Source organism: Bidens hawaiensis, unplaced genomic scaffold (assembly GCF_021521415.1).
Source record: "Bidens hawaiensis isolate Kalapana, Puna unplaced genomic scaffold, B.hawaiensis_p1.1 tig00022900_1, whole genome shotgun sequence".
NCBI classification, from domain to species: Eukaryota; Viridiplantae; Streptophyta; class Magnoliopsida; order Asterales; family Asteraceae; genus Bidens; species Bidens hawaiensis.
Genome location: NW_027493584.1, coordinates 288,557 through 300,891, shown reverse-complemented (window position 1 = coordinate 300,891; position 12,335 = coordinate 288,557). Strand labels below are relative to the sequence as shown.

Sequence of the window (12,335 nt, the reverse complement as noted above, 5' to 3'; positions counted from 1 at the left end):
TATATAATCAACCCAAAACATGCATGCAAAAGGAGAGGTGGTTGAACAAACAATATGGAGGTACCCTCCTCCATAATATTAGGGTATAATCAACCCCTTCCTCTCCTCCCATTTCTCTTCTTCATTCGATCCATGGACAGACACATTGCCAAATCCGGCAGCTTCATCGGCCGACACCGCTGGCGATCCAACCTCGAAAGCCCCCGCTCCTCCTTCTCCCACCGCGCCTCCCAGAAATCCCCCGTCCTCCCCGAATCACACCTTTCCGAATCCAGCGACGACCAAAACGACCCCATTAAGCCATTACCCGACGTCGATCATGACCAAATATTGCCAGAGCTCGACGCTTTTAGCGATCTAGTTTCCATAACCGACGAAAAAACCACCCCACCCGACCTCCCGGACGTCGTGGAAACCTTTTCCTTGATCATTAAATACAAGACAAGAAAACCATCTCCTCATGAAGACATGTTTTTGTTTGACTCCGTTCAGCGGTTGTCAAGGCTGAAAACCGCTTTAGCAGAGTTTTCTGACACGTCAGCACATGACAGAGTTGGAAAACTCGTGCACAGAGTCATGGTTTTCATGGGAGAAGAACTCCACGTTCTTCTGGTGGATTCAAACGCTTCATCCGAACCGAAACTCAAAGTCATTTCTTCAAAACATTTCTCCTTCAAAACCGAGCGTTGTCCATTACCCGAACCGAGCAAAGAACAGGATTACCCAGGCTTCACAGAGGAAACATCAACAAAATGAACAAACTCGTCAACACCATGATATCATCAGGCTACAAAAACGAATGCTCAAACGTTTACAGCATCGCGAGAGGCAACGCCTTGTACGAGCAACTCAGACGGCTAGATTTCGAAAAGCTGAATGCCGAAGAAGTCCAGAAGCTAAACTGGGACTGGCTTGAAGCAGACATCTCTCGATGGATCCGAATCATTAAACATTTCTCGCATTTTCTAATTCCGGCCGAACAGAAGCTAGGCGAAGCCGTTTTCGCTCATCACTTCTCGGTTTACAGATCCGTGTCCATAAACCTCATTCGCAGCCTCGTAACCTCACTACTTGAATACGCAGCCACTGTTGCAATGATGAACCGTTCTGCTGAAAGATTATTCAAGTTCCTTGATATGTATGAGTCGCTTACTGCTCTTAAGGAAGCAATGAACGATTCAAGCTCGAGTGAAACCAAAGAAGATCAACCATACAACGATCTGAACATGGAAATAACATTGGTAGCAGAACGAATAGGCGAGGGGGTCGTTAACATGTTTGGTGACCTCAAGAAGTCAATCCGGCAGGACGCCGCGAAGACACCCGTACCCGGAGGAGCCGTGCATCCGCTCACACGTTATGTTTTAAACTACTTAAAATATGCATGTGATTATGGGGACACATTGGACCAAATCTTTCAACAAAACTCGAAACTTAGCCAGCCGACGTGGTCTTCTTCGTCGTCTGAGGACGTGGACATGGAGAAGACGCCGCTGGCAGCTCAGATAGCCTCGGTTATGAGTCTTCTAGACGGGAACCTAGCGGTTAAGTCCACATTGTACAAGGACCCATCGTTACGTGACATATTTTTAATGAACAATGGAAGGTACATTTTACAAAAGGTGAAAGGCTCAAATGAGATAAAGAAATTAATGGGGGATAATTGGTGTCGGCGGCGGTCGTCGGAGGTGAGGCAATACCATAAGAGCTACCAAAGGGAGACATGGGGGAGGCTATTGCAATGCATTACACAAGAAGGGTTGCAAGTAAATGGGAAAGTGAATAAAAAGTTGTTGAAAGAGAAGTTTAAAAATTTCAACACAATGTTTGATGAGATACACAAGACACAAAGCCCATGGGTGGTGAGTGAGGAGCAGTTGCAGTCGGAGCTCAGGGCGTCGATATCTGCGGTGGTGATTCCGGCTTATAGGTCGTTTGTAGGGAGATATAAGCAGCATTTTGTGGCGGGGAAAAATATGGACAAGTATATAAAGTATCAACCGGAAGATATTGAGGCATTGATTGAGACATTGTTTGAGGGGAACCCTTCTCCTTCATTGTCTAGGAAGAGATTCTAAAAACCTAAACCATTATATATGTTTGGTTCTACATTGTATTTGAAAGTTCATGTGTACATGTTGTATGTCTTCAAGTTGTTAATTATTTAATAACAACACAAAGATTCATAATTTGGTTTGTCCTAAAATGCTAGCTATCATTTGGTTTTCCTTAGTGATGGATTCCAAATCATTTCTACAAGAAAAATTTATTTTAAAGGAGTGAAATTTATTTATGGGCATTATCCATGTAACGACCAATCTCACTATCATCTCATTTTTATCATTCACCTACAAACTATAAAATCACTAGCATCATATACACACAAGTATTCTATAACTTTTTTGTTTTTTCTTTAATTTAAGTTAAATTAAACATTAAACACTGGTTGATTAAGTGACAAACGTTTTCGAAACTTGTAATGAGGTGCCCCAATCCCCTTATAATATGTACTATTTTGGTTTAAAATTTTCATATGAAAATGAAAAGTTATAATCGTTTCAGTTTTACAATTAGTTACAACCTTCAGTTCTTTTATCACTGGGGTGTCTCCGTTGGTGGGGCTGAGAGACAGTGGCTTCGTACCGGGACAGGCGGTTTTGAGAGCGGAGTCTAGGAAGGTTGCTAAGCATGAGACATCGTGTTTGGAGAATCAGCACGTGTTCATTCCATTTGCCTTCGACACTTTTGGATCCCTAGCTCCCGAGGCGGTTCACTTCTTGGAGCGGGTGCAGAAGGTGGTCCACAGTGACTCGCAGAGCCCGAGGAACCAAGGATTTATATTTAGTAGAATAGGCTTTGCGATTCAAAAGGGGATAGCGGCGCAGCTTGTTGCTCGCTTACCCATTATCCAGATGTAGTTCGGTTTGTGTTATATATAAAAGGATTGTTAAAGAAAAAAAAAATTTATATAGAACACCAAAGGTGGGAATTTGGGAAGTGAAAAAACAAGAATATTGCATTTATTAAAAGTATGCATAATTGAAAATTAAAAAAAATGGAATTTAAGATGACATCTCAAAGCATAAGCCAACGCTAGTTGGTAGCCGGCTCTAATACTTTAGGTGGCTTTAGAGTGTTTATGCATCAGATTTGGTAACTCAAAACATCAAACTTTGACAATTTGAGCAAACAAAATTGAAGTTAAAATAAAAGTTAATTCTACAAAAGTTCAATCTTATTATATTCAAGACACTTTTAGTTGCTTTAAATCCATTTTCCTCTGTCTTTAATTACAGAACTTAGGGTGAAGCTCGAGTATGTGCCACAGGTTTCACGGGTCTATGATTCAAAAAACTACCAGTGCATGCCTTAGGGTAGTATTCACCAATGAAAAATGTGGTTGTTGAACCGTTAGTTTGAATTTTTTTTCTTTATAATAATGATACACTTTATACCCACTCTATTTTTATACCATTTGACCCGAAACTATTTTATTGAAAACCCATTTTGACAATTCAATCGAACCCGCGTAACATAGACCATAGTCATCACGCCATTGTTTTGTTACTTGTAACCGTGCAACGAATATTCCAAAAACACATTACACACCTACCCCCAATCAACCACTACAATCCCTCCACGTGTCCACTCCCTCGATCTATCCGTTAACCCTATTCTCTCTCTCAGTTCCAATCGAATCAAATTAGGGCAAAACATATTATTATTATTACACTTCTTGTTGTAATTCAAATTCAAATTCATTATGGGCAAACTCATTTGTGATTCAACCGCCACGTCATCACCAGTCATAATCCCATGGCAACACCCCACCACCGTCGACAACAACATCCTCACGCCTGCTGACGTCACCACCGCCTGGGATGACGTCACCGGCCTAGAAGACCAACAAAAGCGCAACCTCCAGCGCCTCCACACCAAAGGCGTCCTCTGGAAGAACAAATCCGACGAGTCCGTGGTCTTCCGGCTGAGTCACGGCGGAGATGTGGACGCCGACGGGAACTGTTTATTCACGGCGTCGCAACGGGCGATGAATCTGAGTATTAATGCGAAAGATCTACGGCGGAGGACGGTGAATAGGTTTTTACAAGATCTTGGTGGTGGGTCTGAGAATATGAATATGAATATTGATGAGGCGATTAAGCATATGTATTCGCCGGATCTGAGATCTGGGTGGGGTATACATGTGGTTCAAGAGGTTAAATTGCTTGCCAAGAAATCAGATCGGCAGAGTCTTGATGTGGCCATTGATGAGCTTGTTAGTCTTGGTATGCAAAGGTATTATTATAATAATAAAAATGTCAAAATTTGATTTAGATCTGATCTGGGTTTTCTTTAAAAATGTTAAATTTATAGTTTTAGATCTGGGTTTTCTTTGAAAATGTTAAATTTATAGTTTTTAGATCTGGGTTTTCTGATTGATTGTTCATTCTTGAAATATATATATTTGATTAGAACTGTGAAGATGTTAAATGTATTGAAATGAAATATATCTTCTGTTTAGGGTATGTATAACCCACAAAGATTTTATATTAGGGGTGTTAAATCGTGTCGGGTTATTATTATTTGTGTCAAAAACTTCAACGCTAATCCGCGCGCACATAAATACGGGTCAACCTGAACATGACCCGTTTGACACATTTTTTAAAACAAAATTTGTATAATTTAGAGTTACTAGAACTGATACAAAAGCTAAATATATTAGATTGTTCATTATTTCATGAAAAATATATTAGATTGATTTATGTATAATGATGAGTTATATTGAAATTCAGCTTCTGTTTAGGGTAACACACAAAGATGTTAATGCGATTATTTGGTTAATATTTAAAATCAACATTTTAGTGGCAGTAGACGTTTTGCTGTGGGGTGAGCATAAACCGGATCAGACCCACGATCCGGGTTGGGTCTGACTCTTTTGCGCACCCCTAGTGGAAATTATATACAGATATGTAATACTTTTGTAAAGCAATGTCAAAGTCGTTTTCCTTTTACGGTATCAATCTTTCAAAGGGTCATCTTTTTTTAATGGAGTCGTCGTTTCAAATGAAACATATTACTTGCTTTTGTTTATTTTAACAACTTTTTGTAGCTTAATATAATCATGCATTCTATGAATCTGAACAACATATTTTTGTATACCTTAGCAATGAAAATATGTTTATTTGGATAGCTTAAAGAAAACAAAAGTTATATATCTTTATTTTGAATCTGTTGATCTAGAATCCTAATGTAATAATTTGTTGGGTGATGATTGCAGAGAATTGGCTGCAGAGTCTATTTATAAAGAGAGGTGTATTGCAGTGGACAATGGTCAAAACTGGGCCAAGTACATGTCCATATCTGGATCTCCAGATGACGAGTATAACATCATCACTTTGCAATATACAGAGGAAGGTTTATTGACTGTAGACGAGAACCGAGAAGGCCACGCTGCAGCTTTTGGCGATGATATAGCAATCGAATGCATTGCTACTGAGTTCAAGAGAGAAATTTACGTGGTACGCATTTATTATTTTTTACCTTTCTGTTTTTCACTACTTCACTTACAACCTGCAATGTTGGTGCTTAATTTTGATTTGATTTGCAGTTGCAAGTGCATGGATCGGATGCAATGGTTGATGAAGATAACTGCGTGTTTTTCCTTCCGCATCGTCCAAGAAGTGAAATTTGTGGACCGCCTTTCTTCCTGTTCATGAAAGGAACAGGTATATTATATTATATTATCTATCTAAGAACATAAGATTTGTTTTAAGGTTAATCTTATAGAATTGTTAATGTTGTTGCAGGGTGGTGTGGAGCCGGGGCTGATCACTATGAGCCCCTGATAGCTCATTCGTCTTCTGTGGTATCCCATGAGAAAGTTGCAATGGTACTTTGAACGAACGCTCGCTCGTTGGGGGGTATGCAGTTTTGGGATTAGTGTTTAGGCATGATTCTTTCTGATTGAAAGTTTTGTTTTTTGATTAGAGAGTTGAAGATTGAATGAATTTTTGTAAGTGTAGTATTGGGCGGCTGTTTTTGTTGTTCAGCAGGGGTATAGAATTAATTGGTAGTTGTTTTTTGTATCGGTTTGGGTCTTATTGCTTCGTCTTGTAACCGACTGCTATGCTAGCCATATGCTGCTGTTTTATGGCTTCTACTTCAATTGGTATTTTGTTGTCACTTGTGTTTTTGTTTTTCAATACCGTAATAAGCAGTTTAATGGCATAAATGTTAGTACATATGTGGATCAAGTAAACTTATATCCGCAAGCACTTTGTTGATCTTTATCGCTTTGTCTTCATACGTTAACTTGTTTCGAGCTCTTCAAATACACCATTATTATCGACTTTACCATTCTTCTTTTGTGTCCCATAACCGAAAGTTGCTTATGAAGCTCAATAATGTCTTGAATCGAACCAACATCAAATGTAACTCCAAACCATTGAAGCAACATATTACATAACTTCAAACACTATACAATTAGTTGGGAGTTATTAATACATGTAGTTGCGAATTCATAACTTTGAAAATTATATGAACACTTAAAACGATATTTAGAAAAAGAAAAAGTAACAAAAACTGGAAATCGGGTCCAGCCTCTCGGTCTATTGAAATAGACTTAACCGGATCGGATCAGTTCCATTCCTGATTCTCGACCAGACCCAACTGATCCGATAGCAAGGGCACTGCCTCTGTTTTTTCGCTGAGTAGGTATTAAGTGCGGTCGCCTTTAAATACTTTTGACTTTCTCTGTGTTTAGCGCAAGCTTCGCCCCTAGTAATAAAGCACACGTAGCAAAGCTGATTGTACAAGCAAGCAATGCATGTTTGACCGGAGGTGATGATGATAAGTATCAAAAGAGAGACAGAATCTTTGAACTACACGTGTATGCTCACCACGTGGACACATATATTGCATACAAATGACACGTATGTTTGTTAACATCACCCTCACTTTCTTATTAGTTGTTACTCCTTGACCTTTTATCTCCTCATGTCTCTCACAATTAATTATTTTTGCTTTGCTTGGAACAAGTAAAGATATATCTCATCATTGCTCTTTCACTTTACTTTTATCCAACAGCTTCTATTGTTCATGTTTGTATTGTCTTACATTTGTAGAATTCTAGATTTTCAATACCTTATGTCATAAATTGATTTAACTTTAGCTGCTAGTAGTTCATTTGGTATGCTGATGTTATGAAGTCGGTTTTAGGCAGGCCTGTCCGAACGAACACGGACAAGAGCTTGCCTGTGTTAGTTCAAAAAAGTTTAACCGAACACGAGCATATAATCCATATAATCGAACAATTTTTTGTGATCATGCCGTTTTCAATGATAACGGCCTTGTCCCTATTGAAAACGGCCTTGTCCCTCAGGGCTGGGACACCCCGATAGGTTCGATTTTTTTGATATTAGTTATATATATATATTTCCGAATAAAAAATTGTATTCTTAAGGCCCAATTACTCAACTTATATACGGCCCGCCTTGTTCCTTAGGCCGGAACACCCTGATAGGTTCGATTTTTTTTAATATTAGTTATATATAGAGGTGTACAAAACCGGTTTTAAACCCAAACCGAAACGGTTTATAAACCGAACCGGTTTGGTCAACGGCTGGTCAAAACCGGTTTGACTCAAACCGGTTCGGTTTATAAACCGGTTTCGAAGCAATATAGGCCGACCTGGTCACACCGGTTCGTCCGGTTTATAAACCGGTTTCACCGGTTTTAAACCGGTTTTTCTCAAACCGGTTCGGTTTTAAAACCGGTTTGATTTATTTGAAGGGGACCGGTCCTGAAACTGACGGTTAGGGTCGGTTTGAAAACCGGTTTGAGTGAAACCGGTTTTAAACTTAAACCGGTTCGGTTCGGTTTGCCTAAAACCGGTCCCAAACCGGTTTTTTTTACACCTCTAGTTATATATATTTATTTTGAAAAAAGAAAAATTGTATTCTTAAGGCCCAATTACTCAACTCAAATACGGCCCAATTTTTCCCCCCCTGGCCCTTTGGGCCAAAAATTTAAGGAGACGGCGGTCCCGTTGTACATAAGTGTTATGCGCGTTCATGTTTGTTCCTTTAAAACCTAAGCGTATGGTTCATAAAACGAATAAAAATGATAGTACTTGACTAACCATAACTATATAAGTATTTAAATAAGCGTCTTTTATATTTATTTTATATACTTTTATACAAATATAGCTTTTACTTGACTTAGCATAATACATAAATTTATGTAAATAAGCCTCTTTTATATTTATTTTATATATTTTTATATAAATAATTAAATATAGCTTTTGTTTTTCTTTGACCAAATAAATAAAAATATAAAATAAAAAAATATATTCAACAAGCAAAAAGGAGAGAGAGGGATTCGAACCCTCGATAGAATAAAATTAAATGAACAAAACAGGTGTTCATGTTTATTCATTTAATTAAACTAGATGAACAAAACGAGCGTTCATGTTTTGTTAGACGCCTAGTATTAGGCGTTAGACTTGCACTTGACAAAGGACATGTTATATTGTTGTTTCTGTTCTTATATTACAACTATAAATTTGATTCAAACTTTAGTTATGAGCCTTTTCGACAACGATTTTCTACGTTTCGCGGTTCCGTTAAAACACACTGATGATGTTCTTTCAACTTCACAGGTTGATAGTTAAACACCTCAATTGATAACACAAGAAATGTCAGGCGTATCCCTTGCGGTGGGTCCCCGGTCCGACGCCGACGCAAGTGCAACAACCAAACGGCAAGAAAGCACGGCGGTAGGCGGTGTAATGGGATCTCTACGCGTAATCGAACTCCAACTGGTCGCCTTCATCATGGTTTTCTCAGCCAGCGGTCTCGTCCCACTTTTCGACCTCGCATTCCCCGTCTTCACCACCGGTTACCTCCTTATCCTCTCACGGCTAGCTTTTCCTAGCCACGGTGGAACCACCGCTTCGAAGGAAATATACCAAGGAAGCCGGATATTCCGAGCGTATGTGGTATTTGGGACGACGGTTGGATTGTTTTTACCGTTGGCTTATGTGCTAGGTGGATTTGCGAGGGGAGATGAACATGCATTGCAGTCGGCAACACCGCATTTGTTCTTGTTGTCGTGTCAGATACTAACGGAAAACATCATAAGTGGGCTGTCGTTGTTTTCGCCTCCGGTTAGAGCTTTAGTACCCATGTTGTATACGGTTAGGAGGATCTTTGTTATCTTGGATTGGGTTCAAGATGTTTGGATCAACAAGTCACTCGCTCCACAAGCAGAAATCAAGGTAATATACATTAATACAAGGATGTGGATGAAACTGAAAAAACCGAAAAAGCTAAACCGAAAACAAAAACAACGAAACTTATGGTTTTGTTTCGGTTTTGCAAGAAATAAAACCGAAAGAATTTATAAATTCATATTCTTTATGTTAATTATAAAAGTTTAATAAATATGTAAATTACTTTAGTATACTTAACTAGTTATTAAAAATATATATAATTTAGCCGCATGTTCATTATTTTGGCCAATATTTTTTCATTGTTCAAAATTTTCAAGCTTAAATAACAAAAATCGAAAATAAAAAAACCAAAACTGAACCAATTTTAGAAATTAAAAAATGGAATTTCAGTTTTTGGTTCGCTTCTAGCCTAAAATTGTGCACGCCCCTAGTAATATATTTGTAAAACCGAAGAAACCAAAAAACCAAAAGTGAACAATTTTTAGAAATTTAAAAAATGAAATTTTGGTTTTTGGTTCGGTTTTAGCCTAAAACTAACCGTACACGCCCGTATTAACATATTTGTGTGTTAAAAGGTTTGTGACTGATTACTTGATGATGTTTTGGTTTTGTGAAACGTTGGGAGTAGGATGTGGCATGGTTCTGGTTCGGAAGGGTTCTAGCGTTATCAAACCTAGCATATTTTTCGATCAATATGTTCGGGTTTCTAATTCCAAGGTTCCTCCCGAAAGCGTTTAATCAATACTTTAGGGAGGAAAATGAGATCCAAAGAAAGGTGGCGGAGGACAAGCAAGTACATGCTACTTCACCTTTAGATAAAAAGTCTATATAGATAAATGTATGTATGGGAAGTAAAAGGTAATTTGTATCTGATGTTTGTTTCATGCTTTTCTGGTTGTAAAAACTGACAGTTTGAAGGTAGAAGGGTGGGTTTAAATTAAAACATGATCGCGAATAGTATTTGATTGGTAAACCTAGATAGTTTTGAGCATATATGGTAGGTTATATATAACGCGTCGCTTCAAATAGTGTTTTTTTTGCTTAGTGTGTCGTCGTAGCAATAGGTAGATCCCATGCTTCATAAGCTAAAAACTAAAACTAAACCCGAACCTTAAACCGAAAACATTCGGCTTAAGTGGAGTGTGGTTGAAACAGAATGGGCTATGGAGAACAGAACGAGCTGTAGATTCTTTTTTATATAAACTACTTATAACATTAAGCTGAACATGATGGGCTATGGATATTCCAATATGGCCCACTAAACAGTACAAATAATTGGATTGAACCGAATTCAGCCTTTGGATCATGATTCATGAGTCTACCTTCAGGTCTTATCACAGTGAAAGATTTCACATGAGGGGTCTTATCACAATGATAGATATCGTATTTGATGTTTCACAGTGGCGAAGCTTGGACATATACGCTGAGATGGCCAGACTCAATATGTATAATGAAAATTTCATAAAGGGGGGCGGGCTCAAAAAATTTCGATCGGAAACGGGTGAATTTATGCTGTGTATAAAAATTTTCAGCTGAAAAAGGATAAATTTACACTGCCGAGCGAGAAAAAGGAGGCCGGGCTCAAAATTTCGATCGGAAACGGGTAAATTTACACTATGTATAAATATTTTCTGGCAAAAAGTGATGAATTTACACTACCGAGCAAAATATCGAGGGGGCCGGGGTCAAAATTTCGGTCAAAAACGGGTAAGTTTACACTGGATAAAAAATTTCATCCGAAAAATAATAACTTTACACTACCGAGTGAAAAAACAGAGGGGGCTGGGGCTACCCCTGGCCCCAACTAAAGCTACGCCCCTGGTTTTTTAGGATTAGTCCGGTCTAAAGCGTCAAAATAGGCAGAGGTTAACATCATTTTTAGAAAGTTTCACTTAGTTAGGTGTATTATGAGTAATTTCAAACGCAATTCAAAAACAAAATAAAAGTTTTCGAAAACCATTATGCTTACTATTCATATTGGAATTTCTTTATTCATCTATAAATTCATCTCTCTTTAAATTTTGCTTAAAACTCGCGGACAACGAGTGAGGTCTTGCTAGAAAAGATCGATAAAAACCCTTCAAACATTAAAAAATTATAGATAGTTAAAAAAAATACTTTAAAGCCTTTAATGGCTAGCTTAAAAGTTTTATAGCATACATAAGAATAATAATAAATGCTTTAACAGCTAGTATGATTCTAAATAACATAACACTTCTAAACACTTCAATCTCACACCAAACATATCTCAAAATTCTCTACTTCTCTCTTTTAAAACCACTTATCATAACGATGAAAGCCGTCATTTAAGAATGAGAGAGTTCACCAAATCATCGAAGTCTTGGTTATTCTAAATCATCAACCAAATCAATTGGAATAACACTTTTTTTTTTTTTTCATTTCCTTAATTTACTAAACAAATACCCATCCTTCCCATCAACCCTTCACTATCAATGCCACATTACTCTAGTGTACTTGGACAGTTTGAATTTCAATAACATGTTATGTTGAATGGGACCATGCATATACGTGACAAGCCTAATCCTATTAATCTATCTATGTATTGTTCTTGGGATCATGCATTATATATTATTATTATTATTATTGAAAATAAAGAAAACTGTTCAAAAAGATATCGTGTATTATTGATAAACTAATTGCAATGAATACAATAGATAAATTATTTACAAGAATACAATTAATAAATACTAATAAAATCAAATATTTTAATTATGCTATTGATTTGAAATAATAGGTGAAATATAACCACTAATCATATCAAATATCATGAGCCCATGTCATCCCATTTAATCTAATCGGGATGTCCTTACCTGACATGTTTCTTGGTATGCAGCTCAGGATTAAGGATGTATTCAAGCTAGACGGGAACCAACGAAATTACATTACTAATAAAGGTTTTCTTAGCCAATCTATCTAATTCATAATTGATTTTCCATTTCTACTACCATACCAATTAAAAAATATTGAACAATATAACAGAATATAGTCTCCTACTCTATTGTGTGCAAATTTATGTCAAAATCGTTTTGTTTCGAATCCTCCAAAGCATCCACCATGCACGAAGTCATCATAATTGCCTCGA

The 12,335-nt window shown here is 37.6% G+C and overlaps 2 protein-coding genes and 1 pseudogene across 2 annotated transcripts; all 3 read left to right on the top strand.

Annotated features, from left to right (window-relative positions):
* Positions 1-94: 94 nt before the first annotated feature.
* On the top strand, positions 95-2,201 carry LOC143566524 (exocyst complex component EXO70C1 pseudogene; annotated as a pseudogene).
* Positions 2,202-3,763: 1,562 nt separating this feature from the next.
* On the top strand, positions 3,764-6,138 carry LOC143566523 (uncharacterized). Its single transcript, XM_077053202.1, has 4 exons — positions 3,764-4,296; positions 5,279-5,519; positions 5,609-5,726; positions 5,808-6,138. Exons 1-4 carry the CDS (start codon positions 3,764-3,766, stop codon positions 5,897-5,899), a joined length of 984 nt encoding a protein of 327 aa, XP_076909317.1. The 3' UTR covers positions 5,900-6,138.
* An 877-nt stretch (positions 6,139-7,015) lies between these two features.
* LOC143566522 (uncharacterized) lies at positions 7,016-10,125 on the top strand. Its single transcript, XM_077053201.1, has 3 exons — positions 7,016-7,037; positions 8,660-9,277; positions 9,861-10,125. Exons 2-3 carry the CDS (start codon positions 8,696-8,698, stop codon positions 10,062-10,064), a joined length of 786 nt encoding a protein of 261 aa, XP_076909316.1. The 5' UTR covers positions 7,016-7,037; positions 8,660-8,695; the 3' UTR covers positions 10,065-10,125.
* The last annotated feature ends 2,210 nt before the right edge of the window (positions 10,126-12,335 follow it).

What these genes read in the sequence shown, in the direction of transcription:
- LOC143566523 (XM_077053202.1), top strand. Translation starts at nt 3,764, where the DNA reads ATGGGCAAACTCATTTGTGATTCAACCGCCACGTCATCACCAGTCATA. An exon ending in GTTAGTCTTGGTATGCAAAG is followed by an intron (nt 4,297 to 5,278) that starts GTATTATTATAA and finishes TGATGATTGCAG; the next exon opens with AGAATTGGCTGCAGAGTCTA. An exon ending in CCTGTTCATGAAAGGAACAG is followed by an intron (nt 5,727 to 5,807) that starts GTATATTATATT and finishes ATGTTGTTGCAG; the next exon opens with GGTGGTGTGGAGCCGGGGCT.
- LOC143566522 (XM_077053201.1), top strand. Translation starts at nt 8,696, where the DNA reads ATGTCAGGCGTATCCCTTGCGGTGGGTCCCCGGTCCGACGCCGACGCA. An exon ending in CTCCACAAGCAGAAATCAAG is followed by an intron (nt 9,278 to 9,860) that starts GTAATATACATT and finishes CGTTGGGAGTAG; the next exon opens with GATGTGGCATGGTTCTGGTT.